The 27,811-nt window shown below is 48.3% G+C and overlaps 1 protein-coding gene across 2 annotated transcripts in view; it reads left to right on the top strand.

Moving 5' to 3' along the window:
- The window catches only part of SNX29 (sorting nexin 29), a 577,193-nt gene that overhangs the window by 515,074 nt on the left and 34,308 nt on the right, over positions 1-27,811 (top strand). For both annotated transcript variants that reach the window (XM_070460803.1, XM_070460804.1), the window contains exon 20: positions 8-147. In XM_070460803.1, the coding sequence (XP_070316904.1) occupies positions 8-147 (140 nt within the window). The remainder of the gene's footprint in view (positions 1-7; positions 148-27,811) is intronic.

A 27,811-nucleotide genomic window follows, 5' to 3' on the forward strand; every position in this document is an offset into this window, starting at 1 on the left:
TTCCCAGGATGCCAAGTTTGTGGAGGAACGCAGGAAGCAGCTGCAGACCTACCTGCGCAACGTCATGAACAAAGTCATCCAGGCAGTCCCTGAGTTTACCGCCAGCCCCCAGAAGGAGACCCTGACCCAGCTGATGCCCTTCTTCGTGTGAGTACTGGTCACGTTCTCCGCCCAGCGCGGCCTGCCTGCTCTCCTCTGAGGTTAGGCTGCGGCGCGTGTCTGTGTCCTGGACACCCCAGGAGACCCAAGCGGGCGAGCCCGCCAGTCAGCATTATTGATTCAAGGCTCCCTCAAGTTCAGAACTCTGCAGTTTCGTCCTTTGGTAATTTTGATCGCAGGAAAGATTGCAGCCTTCTGGTGTCCCGGAGTTAAAGTAGTCTCTCTCAGGCTTTCTCAGGCATGTTGGCAGTGAACCCAAGGAAGCGTCTCGAAGACTCCCACTGGTGCCGACTTAAATTGCTTTCATATTTATATGATTTAAGTATAAGCCGACTTAAAACTAGGTATGTAGTCCTTGTTCTTACAGGTCGTATAAAAGTAAAAGCAAAAAATATGTTTACATATCAGACACTTAGAACATTATCACAATTCAGAATCATCGATTAACACAGTGGCCACTGATTTTTATGAAACCAAGTCTTTGCTCACAGTGGTATGCAGACGAAGCTTGGCTTCTCCCAAGCTTGCTACATACCTTGCTGGTGATCCACGTGCTGACCCCACCTCCCCCTGACCCAACTTTCCTCGGGTCACGTTGCTGGAAAACATCTGTTTGAGCCACACTTCGGGGCTGGTGGGCCTCACTGGTGTCCCTGCCTTATCACTGATTATTCCCTATAGTCCTCATCCATCTCTCATCATATCAAGACATCTGCATGCTGGGATTCAGGGAACCCAAATGATGAAGCTGTCCTTAGTTTTTATTGAGTCTTCAGATGCTAGAGAATATAATTATAGTCCACCCTTGAATCACATGGAGGTAAAAAGCGCTAACCTCCCTCCCAGTTGAAAATCTGTGTATAACTTTTCACTCCCCCCAAACCTAGCTGCTCATAACCTACTATTGACCTTACCAATGACATAAACAGTCAGATAACACATATTTTTGGGTGTCTACATTTATTTTATACATTTGTGACATTCCTAGCTTTTTCTTAATTTTTTAGTATTTCTAGACTATGCAGTTTATCTGTGAGTTTTTAAATCATTGCAAATCTTCAAAAATCTTTCTAATATGTCTATTAAAAAATATCTGTGTATAAGTGGACCCACTCAGCTCAAACCCATGTTATTCAAGGGTCAACTGTATATGATTTATAAAATGTTATTGTTGTAGTGGAAACAATAGACCTAAGGATCCATATAGCAAACCCTCGGGCCTCTGAAAGTAGGTTGGGACTTGTCATTTGAGAAACACTGGTTTGCTGATAATGCAAGAGTTTCCTTTCCCTGGAGCTCTTCAAATGAGTGTGCTGAGGGTTTGCAGATCTGTTTTGTCCTAACGGTGATGCTGTAACTCAAATTGGGGCTTTTTTCTGCTTCTGTGTGTGGGGAGTATCTTTGGCTTCACACTTTCTGGAATTTCCAAGCTGAACTTCCAACCAGACATTGACAGGACTTACCTGCTCCATGAAATTAAAAGATGCTTGCTCTTTGGAAGAAAAGTTATGACCAAGCTAGACAGCATATTAAAAAGCAGAGACATTACTTTGCCAACAAAGGCCTGTCTAGTCAAAGCTATGATTTTACCAGTAATCTTGTATGAATGTGAGAGTTGGCCTATAAAAAAAGCTGAGCGCCGAAGAATTGATGTTTTTGAACTGTGTTGTTGGAGAAGACTCTTTTGAGAGTCCCTTGGACAGCAAGGAGATCCATCCAGTCTATCCTAAAGGAAATCAGTCCTGAATATTCATTGGAAGGACTGATCCTTCAAGCTGAAACTATAATACTTTGGTTACCTAATATGAAGAGCTGACTCATTAGAAAAGACCCTGATGCTGGGAAAGATTGAAGGTGGGAGGAGAAGGGCACGACAGAGGATGAGATGGTTGCATGGCATCACCGACTCAATGGACATGAATTTGAGTAAGCTCCGGGAGTTGGTGATGGACAGAGAAGCCTGGCGTGCTGCCTTCCATGGGGTCACAGAGTCAGACACAACTAAACGACTAAACTGAACCTGCTCCAGGCTTTGAAACTGAAGCCAAATCCGCTTACTCCCATCCTTCAAATTGTTTTAGGACCTTTATGAGAAGATTCAGTTGTTCTCTGCTATCTCTGATAAAAAAGATGTCTCCCCCTCTACCCCTCCAAATAGAATACACCATATGGTATTTTTCTTTCATTCGATTATTTGTGCTGCTAGGGGCTTGATTTTGAAAACACCATTATAGTTCATGAGAGGAGGTCTCCTTCTTTTCTTTTTAAAAATTGCATGTTGTATTTATTTGGCTGTGCTGGTTCTTAGTTGCAGAATGTGGGATCTCTTAGTTGTGCTGTGTGGGATCCAGTTCCCTGACCAGGACTGGAAGCCAGGCCCCCTGCTTTGGAAGCACAGAGTCTTAGCCACTGGACCATCAGGGAAGCCCCCCTTCTTCTTTTAAAGGCAGCCCCCTGGCCTGTGATGAGGACTGGAAATCAACTTCTCACTGAGTCATGTGTGTTTCGATCAGATTTCCTGGTGAAAATGGAGTCCAAGACGTGGTCCTAAGACCCCAATGTTACGAAAGGCTGCCCACCGCAAGTGTGAGAATAGGCTGCCTCATAGGGGTGAGCTGGTGTCCCCACTGCTGGGGTGGGTAGTTTGGGCAGTTCTGGTGGGGCATGCACCAAACTCCAGCCTGTGGGATTATGACAACCGCCTGTTAACACAGGAGCGTCTAGGCGTGTCGTGCAGTCCCAGCCACCCTGGCTGCCATCGATCACAGCTGAGAAATAAAGCTCTGTGCCCAATTAGCATGGAGAACGTGGGATTCCATTTCATGGGCTTTAAAACATACAAAAGAGATTGTGGCAAATGATAACAATATCGACATGAAACTCTGGACTCAACCTTGGTCTCAAATCCAGTTGGTATCAAACAGCTTTCCTTGCAGTTCCACCGCTCACTGCCCTCTCCTCCTCTGTCTTTTTGAAGTCAGATGGTACTGCAGGTTGGAACTTGCAGATCATTTCATGAGGGGGTGACAGAAGGAGAGCCTCACCCTGGTCTGTCCTTACCAGTGACCTCCATGTAATCATGTCCTGTGTCTGCATCCTTCTAGAAAGCAGCAGGCCTGCTATCAGCTCAGAAGCTCACTCTGAGAGAGTCCCAGTTAAAAAGCGTCTATCTCAACTTAGGAAATAAACCACCGCCCCCCCAAAGCATAATTATTCTTAGAATCTTGACAGATTTCCTTGGGTCTTTCCTTTTTTTTCATTTTATTTATTTATTGGCTGTACTGGGTCTTTGTTGCAGTGTGCGGGCTTCTCTACTTATTGCACACAGGCATCCCTAGTTGTGGTGCACGGACATAGTTGCCCCTTGGCACATGGGATCTTAGTCCCCTGACCAGGGATCAAACCCACATCCCCTGCACTGGAAGCGGATTCTTTACACTGGTGGTGCTGGTGGTTCAGTTGCTCAGTCGTGTCCGACTCTCTGCGACCCCATGGACTGCATCACGCCAGGCTTCCCTGTCCTTCACCATCTCCCAGAGAGAGTATATTCCCACCGGACCACACCTGGCTGAAGTCACACAGTGCTGCCCTGTCCCCGCAGATCCCCCCTCACCCCTGGGCACTGAGCCGTCTTCCCTGCCATTTGCGTTAGTGTTTGGCTGGATTTTTTTACCCACAGTCACTCATGTTACCTGCCTGGCCCGGGAGACACATGAGTTTGCAGTGCTGGCTCTGACCCGCTGCTCAGCCGTGTAGGCTCCAGCTGTGAGGCACCCACGGTGCACTACTCACCCTCTGTGTTCCGAAGTGTGTTCCATGAGCTCATCCACTGCTGAGCCTCGGTCAAGGTGGTCCCTTTCCCATGAGGGGCGGGAGGGTGAAGGGAGGCAGGGGATTAAGCCTAGTGGGTAGAATTTGCTCATTTTTCTTCACCAAAATCCTTCAAACATTCAGGCTTGTGCAGGGCTAGCATCCAGTATTCCATGGCACCTGCTTTTACACACACTTTTCCGCTTCGTCTTTCCTGTTTAACGTGTCAGTATTTCACTGTGTTCTGCAAGGGGCAGCATGACTTCCAAGGATTCTGCCATCTGCACACGTCTGAGAGCTGAGGAATCGGCAGGTTGAATTCTTTTTCTCCAGATCTCTCTGCCTCCCATTGGCTTCCTGGCTAATGCCAGCAGCAGTCGGAATTAGAAAGTAGGACAGTAGGAAGTGGGCCATTTCTATTCCATTTTGAACCCTGTGTGTGTCTGGCCCACGTGGAGATTAGAGCCTGCCGCCCAAACCGACAAATAGACAACACACCCTAGTGCCCTCTTCCTTTGGGGGGCCCCACGTTATTTGCATCCTCCTGGCATTTTAGAGGGACAGGCAGACCCCAGGATGTGACACGCGGCAGAGTGAGCAGTTGGGAAATGTCGGGTACTCCTTGGAAGGTGCATTAATGAAGGAGGGGATTGTGGATTCCAAGAAGTCACTCTGCAGAACCGGACCACAGTTCTGTGAAGACTTCAGTGATTTGTGGTGCTGTTGTTTAGCATGTTATTAAAATGTTTTTCTGCAGAGTCCTTCAACCTTGGGAGATGCACCATGTTCTGCCACTCGGTGGGGGAAGAGGAAGAGATCCGGGGGTGGGAGCGGGAGCAATGTAGGGCACAGCACACACTCCCCACCAGATTCTCGGCAGAAAACATGGTCAATGTTTTCCCCACTCCCCGCCCCCATCTGCTGCCACATTTACTCTCAAAGCTGTTAAATATATTTTTTGCTGAAATAGGAGCTGCCACGTTCTCCCCACAAGCTGGAGGTTTGACTTGGGGTTGAGATGTTCCAGCCTGGGCGCCGCCAGGATCACGTGGAGCCCAGCAGACACGCTGCTCTGCCAGGGGCCACTCACAGGAGCCACGTGGTTCCTTCCCAGGACCCTGGGCTCACACTGCTTTTGGGGACTGGCCCAAATCTCCCAGGCCAGAAAAGAGTGCAGACCCCATTCAAGAAGTCTCACTCTTGAGGCCAGACTGGCAGACTGGTGAGATGTGGGCCATGCTTAAAATGAAATATCCGTGTGAGTGATTGTGATAGGCAGATGAGTCTGAGACCCCCAGTGTCTAAATGGAAAGCGTGGGGATTCAGGAGTCACTGCTGTTCCACACTAGCTCTGCCATGGAGGGGGAGGGTGATCTTGGGCCAGGATGCAGCCTCTTGAGTCTTAGTTTCCATATGTGGGAAATGGGAGGAGAGGTATGATGTCCCTGTTCTGCCAGGATGATAGGTGAGGGCTCTGTGTGAGAGCGGTACTCAGCCGCTTCTCTATGTAGACTGTGGTTGATGACAAGACTCGTGAGAAAGACCAGGAGAGAATCCCCACGAAAACCCTCTAGGCATTTCTCTGTCTGTCTCTTCATCCATCTGTCCATCCATCCATCATCTATCCATGTCTACAGGTAAAAATCTGGGTCCTAGGAAATTTAACCAGTTTGCCTAAGATCCTGGTGAGAGTTAAGTTGCAGGCCAGAGCAAGAGTCCAGTGTGCTGCCCTGAGATCCAGGGACTCTGAGTGCTCAGCACATAGTATGTGCTCATGAAATGCTAACTGATAACATGACTTTTTCCGAAGTCCACCTTTCCCTCCCTCCTTCCCCACAGGGATCTCTCATCTAGACACAGTGACTCAGGGAGAAACCGTGTGCACCAGCTGGCTTTTTGTGGACTCTGAGAGCCCATGGCAGCCCTCCCTCTAGGCACCAGGCCTCTCCCCCAGGAAGACACCCCATCCCTCAGAAGCTCATTACCTGGAGGTCTCTCCCCAGGGGGACCTGCCACCCTGTCACCTGGAGAGACGACATGGAAAATGCCACTTAGTCACCTCCATCTGCTGGCCTGTGGAGGGTCTGTGTCAAGGGATGCAGAGAAAGTGCAGTCCCCCAGGGTACCGGCCCTCCACATCCATAGGACTCCCGCCCACAGAGCTCGGAACAGATCACTCTTTCTGAAGATGACGAGGGTGACAGCTACACATCCCACCAGTGACAGTAATTATGTTCCACTCCTGCCATTTCTTTCTGTCTGGTGGTGAAGAGGGGCACGATCAGCTTCACAAAGCTGATGATGGTGCAGCTTTTACAAGTCCAGGAAAAGTGGGGGAGCCTGGAATACCTTCAGGGCAGGACCACTGCTGAGCAGATACATGGAAAACCTCCATCAAAGGGGCTTGTGTTTGGCAAATACCCCTGTCATCCAGTCAGTGTTTACTGACCACCTACCTACCTGCTAAGGACTCGACAGGCACTTGGGGTGTAATAGCGAACAAAGCAGAAAAAAAGAGCATAAACCACCTAACGGAGCCAGAGAGATGGAGCATGGACAAATAAACAAGTCATATGCCGCTAAACAAGAAGGTCTCTGAAGAAAACTAACCAAGAGTTAGACTAGAGAGTCCCGGTCACGTGGGTGGTGTTCCCCCCAGATGGTCAGGGAAGGCCTCTCCGAGGGAAGACCTTGTGAATTTCCGAGGGAAGGGCGTCCAGGTAGAGGGGACAGTGAGTGCAAAGGCCCCGAGGCAGGAGTGAGCCCCTGTGTCAGATGAGGCCAGTGTGGCCAGAACAGAGAGCAGGAGAGCGAGGCTGGAGAGGTCACCGGGGTCGGATCACGCAGGGCCTTGGAGGCCGTAATAATGACTCCAGGGTTTACTCCACCCTGAAGGGGTTGGGGCAGGAGTGCGCGTGACCTGCTTTATGTTTTTGCATCCTCACTCTGGATGTAGATTAGAGAATAGAATCAGGGTGGGGGCAGGGGGAGGCGAAGGGGGAGGCTTTTGTAGGGTCCAAGCAGGAAGAGGTGGCGGCTGGACCAGAGTGATGAGAAGAACCACGTGAAGGGTGATCGGACCCCAGACACATTTGAGGGCTGGCTCTTGCGGGTGAGAGAAGAGGATTATGACACGCTTGAGGTCCTAACAGACAGGCAGATGTGGAGATGCTCCGTGTTATTACGTATAGATAACCCTGTATTGTCTGCTGGGGTCCCTCGTGGCTCAGATGGTAAAGAATCCACCTGCAATGCGGGAGACCTGGCTTTAGTCCCTGGATGGGGAAGATCCCCTGGAGGAGGGCATGGAAACCCACTCCAGTATTCTGCCTGGAGAATCCCCATGGACAGAGGAGCCTGGCAGGCTACAGTCCAGGGGTCACAGAGAGTCGGACATGACTGAGCGACTAAGCATAGCACAGCCCTGTATTCAGGTCACAAACACCTGCATGACTCCATGTGGGCCTATGGAGTGGTAAGGAGGTTGGTAGGGAGTATCACCACACAGATGACTGAGACAGGGCCCCAGGCCTCAGGGTCAATAGGTGTGCGGGTCATGCAGTTATTCCAAGGCAGCATGTTTTCCCTTCATTCCCGAGCTCATTCACCAGAAATTTGCAGAGTTCCCTGGGTAGGTGTCAGACTGTCCCATTTGTAGCCCCACTCTGCTTTGGACTAGCTGTGTGGCCTTGGGCAGCTCACTGAAGCCCTTCCAGCCCTCAGCACCTTCCTCTGTACAGTGGCAGCGTTCCCAGCACCCTCTCGTGGGGCCCACAGGATTCCACGTGCACGTCAAACTCTTAGAACAGTGCCTCACACATAGTAAGCCCTGTATGTGCGTCACTATTTTTTACCAGCAGAAACGGAGCACGGGAAAAGGAGTCTGGGGAGCAGACGTTTTGGAGGAAGTGATAAAATCATGGTATTAAAAAAAAATCCTGAAACACTACAGAAAGATATAAGAAGGAGAAGTAAACATCACACCCCACTCTGCTGTGTGTCGGGCCCCCCACCCTCTGCGATCGCTGTCAAGTTTCTTATGTAACTTTGCAGAAAGCGTCAATACTTATGTAAGCCAAAGCCAGGCTCCAAGCAGCCCTCTGTAGTTTGCCTTTTTAATTAAATAAAGCTGGCTCATTCCCTTTGAAAGCTACAGAGTACTCAGTGCAATGGCTGTTTCATAATTTATTTCACCATCGCTCCATCTGAACACTTAAGAGGTTTCCAGATTTGGCTCCCTCAAACAGTATTGCCAGAAACATTTCAAATAGATGCACGTTTTGGCAGGTAGGTCTGTGGGACTGATCTTTCGAAGTAGTTCTGACTCTGGGGGCAGGCACATGTTTGAATGTTGACAGGTATCACTAACTAATCCACTCATACCACTTTGATATGCATCATTCTGTTAGGCACGAAGGGGGAGGTGGTTTGTTCCTCCCCTCCCAGATGTGCAGAACAGCTGCAAAGCTCAGAGGCCCCCTGTCCTCCACTGCAGGGAACAGGGCACTGCCCTTGTGCTCAGATCGCCCTGGAAAGCAGGGCTGGGAGCTCAGAGGTCTCGAGCGAGTTGCCATCTTGGTCTCCAGGGAGTCTTTGCAGCTGTCTGAGCTCAGGTCTGTGCTTCCGGAGGATCCTACTGTGGCAGCTGGGGATGGGGCGTGAGCGCTAGGGAGACAGGGCAGGGTGCTTTTCTAAGAGCCCAGAGAGGTGGGAGGGGGGATCGGGATGGGGAATACATGTAAATCCATGGCTAATTCATGTCAATGTATGACAAAAACCACTACAATATTGTAATTAGCCTCCAACTAATAAAAATAAATGAAAAAAAAAAAAAAAGAGCCCAGAGAAAAGGTGGGAGAGCCTGCACCAGACGATGCCAAGATTTTTTTTTTCCATTTTTTTAAATTAATGAATTTATTTTAACTGGAGGATAATTACTTTACGATATTGTGATGGGTTTTTGCCATACATTGACATGAATCAGCCACGGGTGCACATGTGTCCCCCCATCCTGAACCCCCTCCCACCTCCCTCCTCCCCCATCTCTCGGAGTTGTCCCAGAACACTGGCCTTGGGCGCCCTACTTCAAGATGTCAAGATTTTGAGGCTAAATATCTGGGCGGGGTGGTGGTCAAGGGGACACAGGGAAAACTGGTTTTGGAGTAGATCAGAGTGTGGGGTGTTGGGCTTAGAGACGGTCTCTGTGGGGTCCTGAAGGCAGGAGAGGGAGGTGAGCGTCTCCTCGGATGGCGGCCTCTGGACTTGGTATCAGCTGTGAGTTCCTGCCTGCATTTCTCAGGAAACATCTCTCTCTCCAGACCTCAAGAAAAACAGGAAATCAAGAAAAAGTATGGTGATTCTCCTGTGAAAATTAAGAAGTGTAACAGTCCACATCCCTGGTTGAAGGAATCCACATTAATGAGGCAAAAGCAATAATAGGAGGAGCCACATGTGGAGTTGAGGGCTAAGGTCAGTGGTTCCAGGAACCAGGGCAAGAGCTTGTAGGAGAGAAAGGGTCACGATCTCATTAGTCAGTCTTGCCTTCAGCCAATGCCGTGTCGTAAGTAGTGTGTCTGTGGCTCTGCCTACTGTAAACAGTGAATTATTCTTGCAAATAAAATAAATACTAATAAGCTTATTGCATAAAATCACTGCAGATGGTGACTACAGCCACGAAATTAAAAGATGCTTACTCTTTGGAAGAAAGCTATGGCAAACCTACACAGCATATTAAAAAACAGAGACATCACTTTAATGACAGAGGTCTGTATAGTCAAAGCTATGGTTTTTCCAGTAGTCATGTACAGATGTGAGAGTTGGACCATGAAGAAGTCTGAATGCCAAGGAATTGATGCTTTCAAATTATATTGGAGAAGACTCTTGAGAGTCCCTTGGACTGCAAGGGGATCAAACCAGTCCATCCTAAAGTAAATCAACCCTGAATATTTGATGGAAGGACTGATGCTGAAGCTGAAGCTGTGGTACTTTGGGCCACTTGATATGAAGAACTGACTCATTGGAAAAGACCCTGATGCTGGGGAAAGATTGAGGGCAGGAGGTGATCATGAGATGATTGGATGCATCACCAACTTACTAGACTTTGAGCAAACTCTTGAGAAATAGTGAAGGACAGGGAAGCATGCTGTAGTCCCTGGGGTCACAAAGAGTTGGACACTTAACGACTGTACAGCACCATACTTGATGTGAATGGCATTCCAAGAAATAAGTTTCAGAAGCACAGAATGTCCTTAAATTGCCTGTTTTGACAGAGGACTCTCATAGGAGATTCACATGTTGCATTATTATCCAAACAGGGCTCCTTAGAGTTCACTAGCATTTCCCGTATTTGAATATTTGCTCTAGGCTATGATTCTTCGTGAAACACCTCTGAACTTAGTATTTCTTACTTACTGAGCAGATCATGTTAGAGTTCCACAATAAAGAGTAAATTGCATGAAGAATGTTGGGACTACTTTAAGAATAACTTGTGATGTGGGGAGTGAATTTCCAAGAAAACACTCAGGAATTAGTCTGCAACCCCTCAGACTCATCTCTTTCAGGATTTTGGCAACCCTTCTTGGGAGACAGTTTCCCGGCACGAACTTGGGAGTGGGGGTCATGGCATTGGGGTAGGGCCCTCTGGGAAATGGGGTGAGCAAGAGGAGGTGACGGGGAAGGAGCTGGGACGGAGGGGCAGGAGCCGGCAGAGCAGGGGGTGGAAACCTGGAGAGAGCTGGGTCCGGGTTGCCAGGGGAGAGAGCATTTCCCAAAGAAGGCTTCCTCTGCGTGAACGAGCTCCAAATTCACACCTAGTTGCAGAGCAGTAGGAATAGCAAGCTGTCCTCCTTCCTCGCTGCCAAGTTGGCTGAGGAGCACGGAGCAGGTGGCGGAGCACAACTGTGGCGGCGTCCCTGCCACCCGTGTCAGGGGAGGGCGCCACGAACAAGTCATCGAGGGCAGGCGGGGTGGAGCGCCCGTGAGATCCCCAGCTGCCTGGTTGGCCTGGGGTTTTGAGGGGGGTGCAGTGGGCGGTCAGTTCCACAGCTCTGCTTAGAAACGTGCGCCTTTGATGGGCAGGACTCTGCAGGGGCCTCTCAGGACCTGGTAGCTGTCCAAGGTCCTGAAGGAGTATTGGCCTAGTCTCGCAGGCTGGGGCAGTTCATTCTGATGTGGAGCCTCTTGCAGAGTCCAAAGCTTCACCTGGGGACTCAGCCCTGGTGGCCTGTGTCTGGCTGTTATTTCAGAAATCATGACCCTTTGGGGTCCTGGATTCCCTAGTGACTCAGATATTTGAGAATCTACCTGCAATGCAGGAGACTTGGGTCCAATCCGTGGATTGGGAAGATCCCTGGAGAAAAAAACAGCAACCCACTCCAGTATTCTTGCCTGGAAAATTCCACGGACAGAGGAGCCTGGTGGGCTACAGTCCATGGGGTCGTAAAGAGTTGGACACAACTGAGCAGCAATCCCTTTCAGTAACTCTGATCAGATAGAGGTCCACTAGGATTGCAGAACCTTTGACTCCTTTTCTGATACACTGGTGCTTCATTTGGATGTGGAGGTTACCAGTTGGCACTAGTGGTAAAGAATCTGCCTGCCAGTGCAGGAGCTGCAAGAGACACGGGTTCGATCCCTGAGTCGGGAACATCCCTGGAGGAGGGCATGGCAAACCACCCCAGTATTCCTGCCTGAGAAATCCCATGGACAGAGGAGCCTGGCGGGCTACAGTCCATGGAGTCGTAAAAGGGATTGGCAGGACTGAGCAACTGAGCGCATTTGGATTTGATGGGGCAAAGCACTGAAGTCTCATCCCCAGTTCGAAATGGCTTTTTTTCCATTGCTGCCTTTGTCATTGTCTCTTAACTTCTGTCTCTTACCCCGCCATTATTAATCAGGTGGTTATTGGGAGAGGACAGAGCTCACCGCCAGGACTGGCACCATAATTGGGACAGATATGCCCCAGTGGGAGGCCCCCCTTGTTTCTATGATCTTTCACCATCTTGCTTATGGAGGTTTTGCACCTTACATCATCTGGGATCAACAGGGCAGACAAACAGCCTGAGTGTATTCCTATCAACTGGACGATGACCACAGCAAACTCGGACGCTGATAGGGTCCAGGCAGGTCCTGTATGTGGATGAAGCCAGTGAGCTCTGTCAGTAGGGAGGTGGGGAGGAGTGGAACTCAGAGCGTCAGGCCCTCCTCAGCCTGGCTGGTTATCACTGAGATCACAGGTTGGTGGTCTGTGAACTTCCCAAGAGATGGCAGAAGCTCATGTCTTGATATGAAATCTGACTCTTAAATTAGTTGGCAGCTCATTTGTCTGTTTGTCTGTGGGCCAAACACAGCAGCTGTGGGCTGTGTGTGGCCCATTGTATTCACACGCCTTCTAGAGCCCAAAGGGCCTGCATTAAATGAATCTGTTTAAAACCTGAAGAAACCCAGGGCAGAAGCAGGCATGACCCACTCAGGCAGTCACAGAGGACAGTAACAATAGGATAACAGCCAGGGTTGCTCTGACCCCAGATGCTCAGGACACAGCGGCCCGTGCAGTTCTGACTGAGGCCTGGTGAGTGACAGTCCACTGGGACAGGCCTTAGGCAGCAGACATCGACTCAACTTCCAGGTACAGCCCGTCAGCCCTGCCTGCTTCCACGGTGAAGAAGGTACCGTGTTCCCAGAGAGGGGCCTTGACCAGCCAGATGCTCGGCTCCTCCAGGCACGGTGCCCGCCAGAGCCTCCCACGTCTTCTCCAGGGCAGTTCCTTTATTTCTTATCTTTGTGTAACCACAGGCCATAGAACCCCGGTCTCCTGCATTGCAGGCAGACGCTTTACCTTCTGAGCCTCCAGGGAAGCCTTGTGTAACCACAGGCCATGCTTATTTACCTGTAAAAAGAACACGGCCAGTAATTATGTGGTTTTGCTCCTAGCAAGAGGAACATGGATCCTTGGAGGACAGTTACCCTTCCAGGGAATTGGTCACAGGTTATCAGGGTTGACAGGTTGTTAGTTCATGGACAGAGGAACCTGGCAGACTACAGTCCATGGGGTTGCAAAGAGTTGGACACAACTGAGAGATAATTGGTCACAGGTTATCAGGGTTGACAGGCTGTTAGTTCATGGACAGAGGAACCTGGCAGACTACAGTCCATGGGGTTGCAAAGAGTTGGACACAACTGAGAGACTAACAATAAGGATTGAAAAGGAAGTCTGGTCATCTCACCTGTTAAGTTCAAGAAATAGATTCTCTTCATGGGTACAGTTTACCTGAAAGGCTTTTGTGCAGAGCAGCGTTTTACTATGATTGTGTTTGTGTGGGTCCTTTTTTTCCCCACTCACTGCCCCTACCCATCTAACCCCTGTTGGGTCTCCTCCTGCCTCTAACTCCATGGCTCTCAACTAGGGGCATTATTGCCTTCCTCCCCAAGCCCAGGAACAGTTGACAGTCATTAGAGACATTTTTGGTTATCACAGCTATAAGAGGCGGGGTACTAGAGTCTAGTCGGGGGAGGCCGGGATGGTGCTCAGCATCCTGCAGTGCTCAGGACAGCCCCCACAGCAGAGAGCCACCTGACCCAGGTATCAACCTGCCCCAGCCCAAGAAGCTGGTCTGTCATTGGATCTATTTTTTTTTTTAATTTTTGCCTGCACTGGGTCTTCGTTGTTGTGTATGTAGGCTTTTCTCTCTAGTTGCAGCAAGGCAGGGGTGACTCTTCATTGTGGTATGCAGGCTTCTCACTGTGGTGGCTTCTGTCGTGGCACAGCACAGGCTCTAGAGCACGCAGGTTTCGGAGGCTCAGTAGTTGTAGCCCCAGTTGCTCCATGGCATGTGGGATCTTCCCCGATCAGGGATCAAACCTATGTCCCCTGTATTGGCAGGTGGATTCTTAAACCCTGGACCTCCAGGGACGTCCGTGTCATTGAATCTTGTTTAGCACGCTGCAAATCTCTCAGGTCCCATGGGCAGGAGAGACGTAAGAAGACTCCAGGAAATGGGCCAGGAGCTGTTCTCTCATTAAGTCCTCAGATCTACCCTCTAAGGTTGGGGTTATTGTTCCCATTTTTCAAATGAGGAAACTGAGCTTCTGACAGTGACAGGACCTGCCGTAGTCTCACAGCTGGAGGTGATGGAGTGAGGAGTGTGAGCTGGGTTTGTGTGCTTTGGCACTCTCCACTCAGTGTCATGATTCCATCAAAATGAAACTCATGATAAAGCATTCCTAAGTATCTTCTGATGGGCTGTTGCCAAGTTCAGGATTCTAATTGTGGGTTCTCCACACCCCAGGAGGTAAGCCTGGCTTTGTCACACTCATCACTGTCTACTTGCCTTTCCTCTGGGGAGGGGGCAGTCTCTGGTATGGGCTCGGGCCACTGCTTTAAACCTTTCTGTACCATAGCTTCTTACTGTGCTGTCCAAGGTCCTACCCATCTCTGACTCTTTGGGGTTAGCTCCCAAAATAAATGTTGTGGAAAGAAAGGGAAAATGGGGCTGAGGGTTCGGAACTCATGAGGGCTTTGACCCAGTTGAAAAAAGCAGTCTTAGATACCTGCTCCTCAAGCACTTCACACCTCTCCCGTCCCTTCCTCAACTGATTTGCTCACAAGCCTCAGCCCTTTCTTGTTCTTCGTGAATCTAATACACCTTGGATATTTTAACTGGACCAGAAATGTGTACCGAAGTTCTGCTTGGGCCCTGGGAACTCTCCTTTGAACACACCATCTGCTGGCTTAGCAAGCATCACTCAGAAGATAAAGCGAGTCACGGACTGCTGAGCGAGAACAGGATGCCTTGTTTTATTTTTCTTTTTCGTACATAAGAACTTGCTGTGACAGAGTTTTGGATGTTTTTCTCACTAGCTTGTTCTGGGAAGGCAGGTTGAGAAATTACTAATGCAACAGGAAGCAAGCCATTCTGTCAGAGTTTGGTATTCAGCGTGTTTTATGACTTTTGCATTAAAGGTACGAGCTAACTGCATTGTTGTTAAGAGAAAGAGATACAGTCATGCAGACCCTGGTTCCACTTGAGACCATCGCGTTTACTAGCTCAGTGATCTCAGATCAGACCCTCTAAGGACATTATGCCTCAACATCCCCATCTGAAAAAATGGGATTTAGACTAGGACCCCCCCCCCCACCACCACTTCAGAAGTGGTTCAGAGCTTCACCAGTGCTGAAGCACTTAGACCAGGCCCATCCTAAGCGTTTACTGGGTGAACTGTGGCTGTAGGGGGAAAACGATTGCTTCTATTAGCTGGAGGATACACATCTCCTTTCTGGCTTCTCAGAATCAGGGCAGACCTTGGAGCTATGGTATTTGCAAAGCATGATGGCCTGAGGAGCACACAGCAAGCCTTCTTGTTGAGGATGTGTGGGAGACAGTATAGATTTCTCTGCAACTCTGCCAGCCATGGTCACTCCCTTTCAAGTTAATTAACTCCCAGTCAAGTTAATCTGGGAGGCTGGTGCTCTGTGATCATGTTAGCATCCCGATGGCAACCCCATGGCCAAGCCCTACATTGCTGAGCCCAGTGACCAGGCAGCAAAGTGCCAGGTGCCCCTAAAATCTCAGACCTATTCACCCCAGTAACTCTTCACTGTGATGGATAGATCACACGAGCAGACAGGCTGAAGCTCCGTTATTAGCTTCTTACAACATTAAAACAGCAGCTTGCTGTCTAACTAAAAGAGTCAGACTTGGAGTCAGACAGACCTGGCTTCAGTGTCAACCACACTACCTAGCAGCCTTGGCCTCCCTGTGCCTCAGTGTCCCGAGCTGTAAAATGGGGCCAGTAGCACAGACCTTGCTGGCTTGCTGAGAGGACTACCTGGAATATCACCTACTAGGAACTTCTCCAAGGGGAGCTATTTTTGCTGTAGTCACATTTCACTTCTTTGTTCAGACTCTCACTTCGGTCTCGAAATGATTTGAGTTGGCAGCTTCAAGATTATTACAATTGCTTGCCCTACTTCATGTCTTTTATTTTTAAATATTGGAGCATCTGAAAATTCAGTTTGGAGCAAGGGAAGCAGATTAAGTTATTTTGGACACAATAACCTCCATCCAATTTGGTGTTAGTAAAAAAAAAATAATAGTAGTAATAAAAGTTCTCTAATATTGGGGGATAAGACCACAACATGCAAGAAGTTGAGTGCTCTTTGCAGACGGGATTATTCTGTTCCACTACATTATAATCAATCTCCATGGCAGCTTTTTTCTTCATGGGTAAAACAATTTCACAGCTTTCTGCATTTCCCCCTGCTCTTTTCAAATGTTCTCTCTGAATGGTAACTGAGAATGGTTGCTTAATTGGGTGATGTATCAGTTATTTACTGCCACGTTAATGCTGTGTAATAAACAACCTTGACACCTTGGTGGCAAACAATAACAACATATTGCTCACATATTAGGTGATGGACTAGGAAGTTCTGCTGATCTTGGCTATTTTTGCTTCTATGTCATTTGCTTCTATGCCAGCTGACTGTCAACTGATCCAGGAATGGCCTTGACTGGGAATAACAGGGCTGCGGGGACCAGCAGGCCAGCCTGGGCGTGTATGGCAGAGTGAGAATGGGGGGAAACCCCATCACTGCAGCACCTACCAAGCTCTGACTGTGCCGTATTTGCTAACACCCGATGCTGGGCAAGGCATGCTCTGGAACACGGTGGAGACCAGGGGTCAGAGCCAGAGGACTCTGCAAAGTCACAGAGGGGGTGAATAACTGGGGGCGTTTGTGCAACTGCCACAGATTAAGAACTTGTTCTAGGTAGAAAGTGAAAGGGTATGGGGAAGTCACAGCTGTAAAGTTCTACACCAGATAATATTTCCACCAGTAGGAAAATGGACGGAAACCCAGTGATTAGAGCGCCAAGTGCCCAGTAATCAACAATGGGGCTCAGAGAGGGGTCATCCCGCTGCATTCTGGGAAGGGGCCAGGTTCATACCTTCATATATTGACCAGAGTCCCACTTGCCTTGACTTTAAAAAAATAAATAAAGCAATTTCTTTTTAAAATCAACATGCTGGGAATTCGCTGGTGGTCCAGTGGTTCGGACATGATGCTTTCCCTGCCAGGACCTGGGTTCAGTCCCTGGTTGGGGAACTAAGATCCCGCAAGCTGCATGGCAGGGCCACAAACAAAACAAAAAGCAGCATAAAGTTGATTTCACGTGTGTGTGTGTGTGTGTGTGTGTGTGTGTGTGTGTTCAGCTCTATGAATATTAATGTATGTATAGATTTGAGAGCCATCATCACAATCAGGATAAAGAACAATCCTATCACCCCCCAAAGCTGTCATGTGCTATTCCCTTAAGGTCACATGCTCCCCCATCCCTGAGCCCTGGCCAGCACTGCTCTGATCTTACCGCTACAGTTTTCTTTCCAAGACTGTCATCTAAGTGGAATTATATAGCATCTAAGCTCTTGAGACTGGATTCTCTCACTTAGCACAGCTCCTCTGAAATTCACCCAGCTGGCAGGTATATCGGTTGTCTGTTCCTTTTTATTGTTGAGTAGTGTTCTACCATATGCATTTCCACAGTTTACCTGTTCACAAAAGACATTTGTGAACAACTTTTAAATGGAGCAAATATAACCATTCATGAGCAGTTTTTTATGTGAACTGAAGTTTTCATTTCTCTAGGGTAATACCTAAGAATAGGGTGGCTGGGTTGTAGGGTAAGTCTAAAACTGTGTCTTGGAATTGCTATGCTGTTGTGCAGTCCCACGATTAGTGTGTGAGAGTGTCAGATGCTCTGCACCCTCATCATTGTTTGGTGTGGTCACAGCTGTTTGAAAGGATGCCCCGCGATATCTGGTCATTGTCTTCATTGGCATTCCCTTAGTGGCTAATAATATGAAGCATCTCTTCATGTGCCTACTTTTCTTCATTGTGACCTCCTTGAGGAAGTAGCTACTCAAGTCTTGTGCCCATTTAAAAAAATTTGGTTGTTTGTTGTTTTACTATTGACTTTTATAAAAATGTAGTTGACTTATATACTATAATGTTTTACTAGTTTCAAGTTTACAACATAGTGATTTGCTTTTTATAGATTGTATTCCAGCTAAAGTTATTATAAAATGTTGGTTATATTCCCTGCATTGTGCATTATATCCTTTGTTGTTGTTGTTCCATCACTAAGTCGTGTCTGATACTTTGCGACCCCATGGACTGCAGCACGCCAGGCTCCCCTGTCCTTCATTAACTCCCAGAATTTGCTCAAATTCATGTCCATTGAGTCAGTGATGCTGTCTAACCATCTCATCCTTCTGCTGCCCACTTCTTCTTTTGCCTTCAATCTTTCCAAGCATCAGTCTTTTCCAGTGAGTCATTTCTTCGTATCAGGTAGCCAAAGTATTGGAGCTTCAACCTCAGCATCAGTCCTTCCAGTAAATATTCAGGGTTTATTTCCTTTAAGATTGACTGGTTTCATCTCCTTGCAGACTTTCTCATAGAATTTCTGCTTAAAGTTTTGTAATTTTATGTTTAGGTCTGTGATTCATGTGAGTTAATTTTGTATACGGTGTGAGGATTGAATTAAGATACCTTGAATTCACATCCCTTCCATAACTATGTCCACATCCAAGGCCAAGTGCAGGGGGACACAGAAGTAAAAAGCACTGAGGATTTGTCCTGGCCTTGTGAGGCCAGAGCTCTTTCATTTGAAGAATATTTCCCCCATATCAGTTTGCTATGCCCGCTGTAACAAACCTGCGACAAACTCAGTGACCTAAGACAGCACGACTGTAATGCCTTTGAGTTCTGGGGGTCCAGAACTCAGTCTCACGGGACTGAAGTGAGACCTCAGCAGGGCTGGTTTCTTCTGGAGGCTTTAGGGCAGAATCTGCTTGCTCACATTTTCCAGCTTCCCGAAGCTGCCGATGCCATGGCCCCTTCTTTGCATCTTCAGCTTCTACCGCATCAGCTGCTCTGTGACTCTGAGCCCCGGTGTCCTTACGAGAACCTTGTGATCACACTGGGCCCACCCCAGTCATCCAGGACCACCTCCTCATCTCAAAGCCTTAAACTAACCACATCTGCGAGGACCCTTCTGTACATAAAGTAACAGGGAATGAGACAGGGCTTCTTTGAAAGTGAAAGTAGCTCAGTCGTGTCTGACTCTTTGTGACCCCATGGACTGTAGCCTGTCAGGCTCCTCTGTCCACAGAATTCTCCGGGCAAGAATACTGGAGTGGGTTGCCGTTTCCTTCTCCAGGGGATCTTCCCGACCCAGAGATGGAACCTGGGTCTCCTGCACTGCCGGCAGATAGGCTCAGGTAGGCTTTTCCATCTGCGCCACCAGAAAAGTCACAGGACATCTTTAGGGAGCTGTTATTCACCTTACCATACCCTCCCTCAGAGTTTTGGGTGCTTCAGGACCAGACTGAGGCATGAGAACCAGAGGGAGGAGAGAAAAGAAGCAAAGGGACCCCCCACAACTCTTCCTGGCCGTTAGGAGCCCACTCTCCTGCCTCTGAATAGAACCAGAAGGCTGGCCCAGATCCCTCTCTGTCCACACTCAGGTGTCTGGCTGTCTTGAATCCAGGCTAAAAGATAGTAAAAATTGTAAGCTCGCTTGAGGTTCAGTGGTCATCTTCCCCAGTCCACCAGCCATTATTGACTTTTCAGGATCCGTAGATAGCTCCCTTCATGCATTCTCTCCAGGTTTGATAGCTGCTTTTGGTGGGAGGCCCAGAGTGGAATGGGGCTTACTCTGTTCCCCAGATCTGGATGCCGCCTTCTGTGTATTCTACACCAAAGAATCATGGACCAGTTGTGTATGCTAAGAAGGAGTGTTCTGTATAAACATGTGTTATGTCAGGGAGTGAACGCTCAGTGCTAGGGAATGTTCCTGGTAATTGTGATGGGCAGGATTTATCAAGCACTTTCTGTCTGCCGGAATTATTAATATCTCCATCTGCTAGAATTATCTTACTTGATATTTACAGTATTCCCTCTCAGCACAGGTATCATGTTTAGGCCCATTTTACAGATGAAGAAACTGAGGCTCTGGGAAGCTAATGAACTTAGCAAAGGATCCATCCATAGTGAGTGATGAGGACAACATCTTAGATGTGTGTGACTCCAGGATCCCAGGTTGTAACCACTCTGTTCTGCAGTTTTTAATCACCCTGCCCTAATAGGGACTGCCCAGGTTCTTGCCACAGCCCAGCCTCTCCCAGAAGTCCAGACCCTGGCCACAACTCTGTCTGACCCCATCAAGTCTCTCTTTAGCTGACTTGACATGCTGGTACTGTTACTGAAAGGAATGTGTGGGGTGTCCTCAAAAGCCAAGAAACAGGCCAGGTTGGTGGAAAGGAAGTTTGCTTTCCTTCAGGTGCTGGCAACGGTGGGGGGAGGGTGGTGGACATCTGTCCAAAGGCCGACTCCCCCCCACCCCCACCCGACAAGCAGGGGGTGAGGGGCTGCCTGCAGAAACAGCAGACTCATCTCTAACAGTCATCTTCAGTTGGTCATCAGTGGGCTGACTGGCATCATCTTGGATGTTTCAGGTCCAATTTATCTTCAGTTCCAGGGCGCACTTGTTCCCATTTCTTTGTGGTCAGTTCTCGGAATTGTGGCAGCTCATGTCCTGGTTACAGTCTGCTCACCTTGTACTTAACTTCTCCACCTGGTGTTCTGATATCTATGGGACAGCTCACAGGATACAGCTCAGAACATTATCTATAACCTATCTTAAAGGAACTAGAGGTCCTTGACTGTGCTTGATGATTACATTATTATTATTTAGTCTCCTTAGACTGTTTTCATTTCAGCGTTTCTCACTTCTCTGATTAAACATATTCTCTGATTAAAGTTTTCCACGGGTGGAAGGCCACCAGAGGACATGGTGTGGGGTGGAGGGTGGCAAGGGCCTCGGGGTCCTGCTCCATGCCGGTACCAGCTCCATCAGGCAGGGGCGGGGACCCTCTGCTGAGTCCCACTCATCCTGTTCTTCCCCCCACTGAGGCCGCCAGGCCTTGTGCTGACCTGTGTGGACGTGTGTCTCCCACGCCCTCCAGTGTAACCATCCAGAGGTCAGGAGCCTCCGTCCTGTTCGATCTGTGCTGTGGAGCTTAAGTGAATGTTTATTGTAATGAACCCAAAGCGACTTTCCATTGACTCCCCAGGTGGGATGTGTGATTGGTTTAAGGAGACTTGTCTGATACATCCAAAAGGGTGGAGCCCTGCTTCTCTCTGTTTTTCTTTACTTTTTCTTTTTTCAAATTAGTGTAGCAGAGATCTAATCCCCAGTTTTCTCAAATCCTGCAGTGTTGTCTCCTCCCAGAGAGTCCCTAAAAGGAGCCACCATTTCCGCTTTAACCACCTGGCTGGTGCCCCTGCCGTGTGTCAGGCCCCGTGTTACACATTTTACTGGCAGGATCTCGTTTCATCTGCAGTTCTGAGAAGTGAGACCCATCCTTATTCCCACCTTATAGATGGAGAAGTTGAGGCCTACAGTGATGGAAGGACTTGCCTAAGATCACACAGCTTGGCAGGTTTCAGAGCCGACACTGAACCTGACTTTAACTCCCAATGTGTGCTCTTTGATGGCGAAGCGTTGGAAGCGTGGACTTTGGTCCCAGGCGGGTGTTGATCCCTGGTCTCTGACGCTAAGGTCATTCATTGCTGGAAACACTATACTCTCACTGCTTTTTACAAAAATAATTAGTTAAGTGGGAGAATGAGGTAAAGGCACATCATGTGGCAACCCCCTCCAGTCTTCTTGCCTGGGAAATCCGTGGACAGATGAGCCTGGCGGGCTACCGTCCATGGGGTCTCAAAGAGTTGGACACGACTGAGCGACTGAACAAGGTGTCTAGATCCATGATAGGCCCTCAGAATGCTAAACGCCCGAGTCTCTAAAGGCCCCAGAAGCATGATATGTGTCATGAGGCACTCTGGTTTGTAAAATTTCAGAAAGCTGCTTTGAATTATCTTAAACCGAAAAAAAAAAAAAAAAAAAACTATTAGCTCACCTAACTATAAAGCCCAAGGATAGTGATGACTTCAGTGGCTGGGTCTGGAGCTTCATCTGATGTCAATGGGACTCTGTGTTGGCTTCATTTTCAAGGAGATATTTCTCTCTCTGATGAAAGGTGGCCCTGGGCAGCTATATGCTCTTATGGACCCCATCGAGGCAGGTCCTGAAGAATTAGCTTCTGCAGGTAATTTCCTGCCAGCCTGTAGGTGGAGATGTGAGGCACTCTCTATATTTGAAGGAGAACGGTTTTGTCTGGGAAATCCTATGGACAGAGGAGCCTGGCAGACTACAGTCCACGAGGTCAAAAGAGTTGGACATGACTGAGTGCACTTTAAAAATTATTAACGCGTCTAGGCCGAGAGGTCTCAGCACACTAACAGGGGCCCTCGTGGCCTTTCGCCCCAGGTCACAGAGGTAGAATGCCATGCCCTCTTGTGGATGAGGAACAGATCCGGTGAAGGGGGTGTGGGATGGAAGGGGAGGGGCTCAGCCAGGGTCACCCCACAACTGCAGAGGCCCTGGACCTCTGCACAACCTCTGTCACCCCACAACTGCAGACGCCAGACCCAGCTCTGACTTGTCATGTCCCAAAGTCACAGGAGTTCTTCCTCTTGCTCTCGTCAGCAGGGGCAAAGGTTTTTCAGCAGTTTTGATTGTTGAAGGCTGTTGGCGGCAAATAAGTCCATGGTCCTCAGCTTTGTTGTTTAGAAGAACACACAGCAGGGGGGAGGGGGAGGTGTGTGCATTGATCAAGAATCACGACACCCTGGTTCCTTAACACCCAGGGCACAGTTCACTGTCACAGGCAAACATGGCCTTAGGACTGTTCCCGAGAACGGCCTCGGGGCCTCCAAGGACGGGTGTCTCCCTGTGCTCAGGCAGGGTTGGGGGAGGCAGACGCTGTGGTCATCAGGCAGCGAACATCAAGAGTGTTGGACAGGGGAGCTGATTGTTGGGAGGGGCCCTGGGGCCTGTCTGCTGAAGCCTGATGGCTCTGTCATCTGCAGAGACTCTAAATTTCCTTTCTAGCCCTTGTCTCTCTCTCTCTTTTTTTTTTTTAATGTGGGACCATTTTTTTTTTTAAGTCTTTATGGCATTTGTTACACTGTCACTTCTGTTTTATGTTTTGGTGTTTTGGCTAGGAGAATTGTGAGATTTTAGCTCCCAAACCAGAGATCGAACCCATGCCCTCTGCGTTGGAAGGTTAAGTCGTAAGCACTTCAACCACCAGGGAAGTCTTCTTCTGAAGAGGCAGGTCCCTTCTTGGGGCCTGTACAGAATGTTTATGTGGGGACTGTATGGGGACTGTACGTTCTCCCAGGATATTCCATTAAATGGCTCATTTGTCCAGCAGGCGTTTATTAATCAGTTGTCATTCCTTATTCTGTCACACCCTGGGATTAGAGGGTTTATGGGAGATCCCACTTATTTCCCCCTGCAGCCCCCGAGAGAGCTGTTACCTGAATTATTTTCACTTATCATCCTTTTCATAGGGGCAGGAAAATTAAGCCCAGAGGGGTGGAGTCATTTGCTGTAGGTCACACCGCTGGTAAAGGGCAGAGCTGAGATTCCAAAGCTCAAGCTCTTAACCCTGCCAGGACTTCGGGCTGGGAAATTCAGCAAGAGCCCCCTGGTGGGATGCCCAGAGCTTCCGAGGGAGGGGTCATGATTAACTCATTTATATTCAGCTTGAATTTCAGAGCTGTAGGAATCCCAAGGGTAGGTAGCAAGGGGTACAGATCAGGCTCAGAAATCCAGGATCTGGGGAAGGTTGCCACAGCTTGACCCTCAGAGAAGAACCCGGAAGTGTCAAGGAAATAATACACCACCTACATGTGGACCGTCCATGACCCGTGGTGGGTGGACCAACAACAAGCATCTGTTAGATATTATCATCCCCCTTCTCTGTGCACATTATTTCCAGATGTGAAAACTGAGGCTCAGAGAAGCCCAGCAACTTGCGTAAGATCACACAGCCAGGACGCAACAGAACTGGGCTTTTCGTGGCCACTCCATGAAGCTCCGTGGCCCAAGCAAACTCTTCCCACCCCACCAGCAGGTACTAAGAGCAGACACCCTGCTGGCCCCCAGAGAAATAGGACTGATTAGGAAAGGGATGGGGGAGAGGTGACAAAGAGACAGTCCCTGCCTCCCGAACAGCTCCGCAGAGTTCTGGTGAGTGGACCAGCTTGCCACGTGGACCTGTTTAAACATGGAGGAGCTGCAGCCCCCAGGGAGGGGGTGACGTTGACTCCCAGGGCACACAGATGGCGGTGCCTCCTGGCTGCCACACACCAGGGGCACAGTCACCCTTCCAGCCTGCCCCCACCTGGCTCCATCCCCCGGGGCTGCTCCCATCCAGCTTGTGGGCTGATAAAATACCACCTCTCTGGCTCACTGGCTCGAGGGCCTGCAGGAGGACTTTGCCCTCCTGTGGACGGCATATCTTGAGAGAGCTGCGTTCACTCCAGTCAGAGCAGGTGATGAGGGCCTCTGCCAGCCGGGGCTTTTTATGGAGAGCTAGTTTGAAGCAGACTGAGGAGCCTGCTTCCTCTGGGATCTGTGCATACAGAACGCAAAGGTCAGGTTGTTTTCTTCTCTTCTCAGAGCCCAGAGTATGGCCTCTACCTGGCTTGTCGCCTCCAAATAAAGGAGAGTGGGTGGTTCAGAATTGGCCCCACTCTTGCCTGAACTAGGCCTTCCCTGGTGGCACTGTGGTAGAGCATCCGCCTGCCGATGCAGGAGGCACAAGAGATGCAGGTTCGATCCCTGGGTCAGGAAGATCCCCCAGAGGAGGAAATAGCAACCCATTCCAATATTCGTGCCTGGGAAATCCCATGGATAGAGGAACTTAGTGGGCTACAGTTCATGGGGTCAAAAAGAGTCAGACGTGATTGAGTACGCTAGTGTGTACACACACACACACACACACACACACCCCATTGCTTTCCCCAAAGGCTGAACAGTTTCACCAACAGTGTCTAAGAATGAAATTAAAAGCACTTTTAATGGGCCAGTACATTTAATGCTGCCTCGCTGGTTTTTGTTCCTATTGTTACAGAAAGATGTGATTGACTATGAATGGTGCATCCCACCATTGCTGACATCCAAAAATCAAGGAGGGGCTTCCCAGGTGGCTTAGTGGGTGAAAGAATCTGCCTGCAACACGGGAGATGCGGGTTCGATCCCCTGGAGAAGGGCATGGCAACCCACTCCAGTATTCTTGCCTGGAAAATCCCATGGACAGAGGAGCCTGGTGGTCTACAGTCCATAGGGTCGCAAAGAGTCCAAAGCGACTGAGCACACAGCACGCATGTTACCTAAACTAGAGGTTCACAGGCTATGTAGCCCAGGGGCCAGATCTGGCTTGCTGCTTGTTTGTTTGTTTTTAACTTGGAGGAGGGCTTTGTTTATTCTGTAATCTGTAATATTATGTGCATGGAAACTAATTTTAATTTTTCTCATGTTTACATTTTAAAAATTAATTTATTTTAATTAGAGGCTAATTACTTTACAATATTGTGGTGGTTTTTGCCGTACATCGACATGAATCAGCCACGGGTGCACCCATGTCCCCCCGTCCCAAACCCCCTTCCCACCTCCCTCCCCATCCCATCCCTCTGGGTCGTCCCAGTGCACTGGCTCTGAGTGCCCTGTTTCTTGCATCGAACCTGGACTGGTCATCTATTTCAAGTATGGCAATATAGATGTTTCAATGCTATTCTCTCAAATCATCCCACCGCTGCTTGTTTTCACAGATAAAGTTTTATTGGGAATAGAGCCCTGCCCATCTCTTATTTACTGTCTGTGCCTGCTTTCACATGCAGTGACAGAGGTGAGTGGCTGCAGAGACTGTATAACTCTTATAGCGTAAAACACTTGTCATCTGGCCCTTCACAAAAGCTCGCCGACCTCTGCACTAACAGTGCCCAGCAGTGCCCCAGGTGCGGTTAACTCTCAGAATTCAGAGTGCAAGTTAAAGACAGGAGGCGGGGAGGAAGGAGAGGGTGGGATGTATGGAGAGAGTAACATGGAAACACATGTTGCCGTACGTAAACTAGATATCCAATGGGAATTTGCCGTATGACTCAGGGAACTCGAAACCAGGGCTCTGTCACAACCTAGTGGGGTGGGGTGGGGAGGGTGGTTCAGCAGAGAGGGCACATGTATATACCTGTGGCTGATTCACGTTGATGTTTGGCAGAAATTAACACAATACTGTAAAGCAATTATACTTCCATTATTAATAAATTTAAAAAACAACAACAAGAAGGAACATATGCATTAAAAAAAAAAAGAGGGAGATTGGGCCCCATCTCAGCAGACAGCGCAGGGCAGTAACCAAGAGCATGGGCTGGGAGCCAGATCTGGTTCCAGCCTGGACCCTGCTCCCGACCAGCCATCAGACTTTGAACAAGTTACTTCACCTCTTTGAGTCTCCAATTCCTTGTCTGTAAAGTGAAATTAATAGTAGCACAATGCTTGTTTGGTTGTAGTGAGGATTACATCTAGAACACTGTGTAGGCCATGGTAAATGTGATATATGCTTTTGCCATCTTCACCACTGCTACTGAAATTATTATTATCCGGAGCATGGACATGATGTCAGAGCTTGGACCACATCCTCGGTTGCTTGATCGATGTGTACATCTGCGGTGAGTCACTTAACACATTATTGACCAGGGGAGTTTTGCAGAGACTTAACGCCTGTGGCTGGTGATTTGTTATGTAAGTGGATATTGAAACACTCCTGTCAATGCCGTTCAGGTAACAAAAGGCATATTAACATGTCTCTGGTCGATACTGTGTTAACCTGTCCGGGCCTCAGTCACCTCCTGTATAAAATGGGCAGAGTTGTAGTTCCTCCTTGCTGCGGGAGGCTGGGTGAGACTAACGCACTTAAAGTCCTTGCTGTACAGTCAGCACAGGACTGTGCTCCGGGAGACACGGGTGCGAGGGTGCTTGTTGTGCAGGAACGGTGAACTTGTCAGATGCTTTTTCTGCATCAGTTGAGATGGTCTGCTTTTCACTTCATTTGTTTGTGTGCTGTTCACTGCCATCCTTGCATCCCAGAGATAAGTCTTACTTGGTCATAGTGGATAATCCTTTTAATAAGCTTCTGAATTGGGTTTGCCAGTGTTTTTTTTTTTTTGGTTGTTGTTGTTTTGCTAGTGTTTTATTGAGGGTTTTTGTATCAATATTCTCCAGGGACTTAAGTCTGTAGTTTTTGTTCTGTTTCTACAGCGTCTTTGTCTGGCTTTGCGTCAGGGCAATACTGGCCTCATGGAATGAGTTAAGAAGTGTTCCCTCCTCTTCTGTATTTTGAAAAAGTTTAAAAAGTACTGGCATTCATTCTTTAAATGTTTGGCAGAATTCACCAGCAAGGCAATCAGGTCCAGGCCTTTCCTTTGTCAGGAAATTTTTGATTACTGATTCATTTTCCTTACTAAGCAATGCATCTATTTGGATTTCCTATTTCTTTCATACGTTCAGTCTTGATACATTTTTTGTTTCTAAAAATTTGTCCATTTCAGTTAGGTTAACCAATTTGTTTGCATGCAGTTGTTCATAGCACTCTTATAATCCTTTTTATTTCTATAAAATCAGTAATGCTTTCCATATTTTTATCTCTGATTTTAATAATTTCAGTCATTTCTTTTTTTTTCTTAGTCCATCAAGACAAAGATTTGTCAATTTCATTGATCTTTACAAAGAACCAATTTTTGGTTTCATTAATTTCCTCTGTTGAATATTCTCTATATTCTCTGTTCTCATCCTTCTTTTCTTCCCCCTGTTAACTTTGGGTTTGGTTTGCTCTGTTTTTAGTTCCCAAAGTCATAAAATAAGAGTTCTGATTT

The sequence above is a fragment of the Odocoileus virginianus genome, chromosome 33 (genome assembly GCF_023699985.2).
Source record: "Odocoileus virginianus isolate 20LAN1187 ecotype Illinois chromosome 33, Ovbor_1.2, whole genome shotgun sequence".
NCBI classification, from domain to species: Eukaryota; Metazoa; Chordata; class Mammalia; order Artiodactyla; family Cervidae; genus Odocoileus; species Odocoileus virginianus.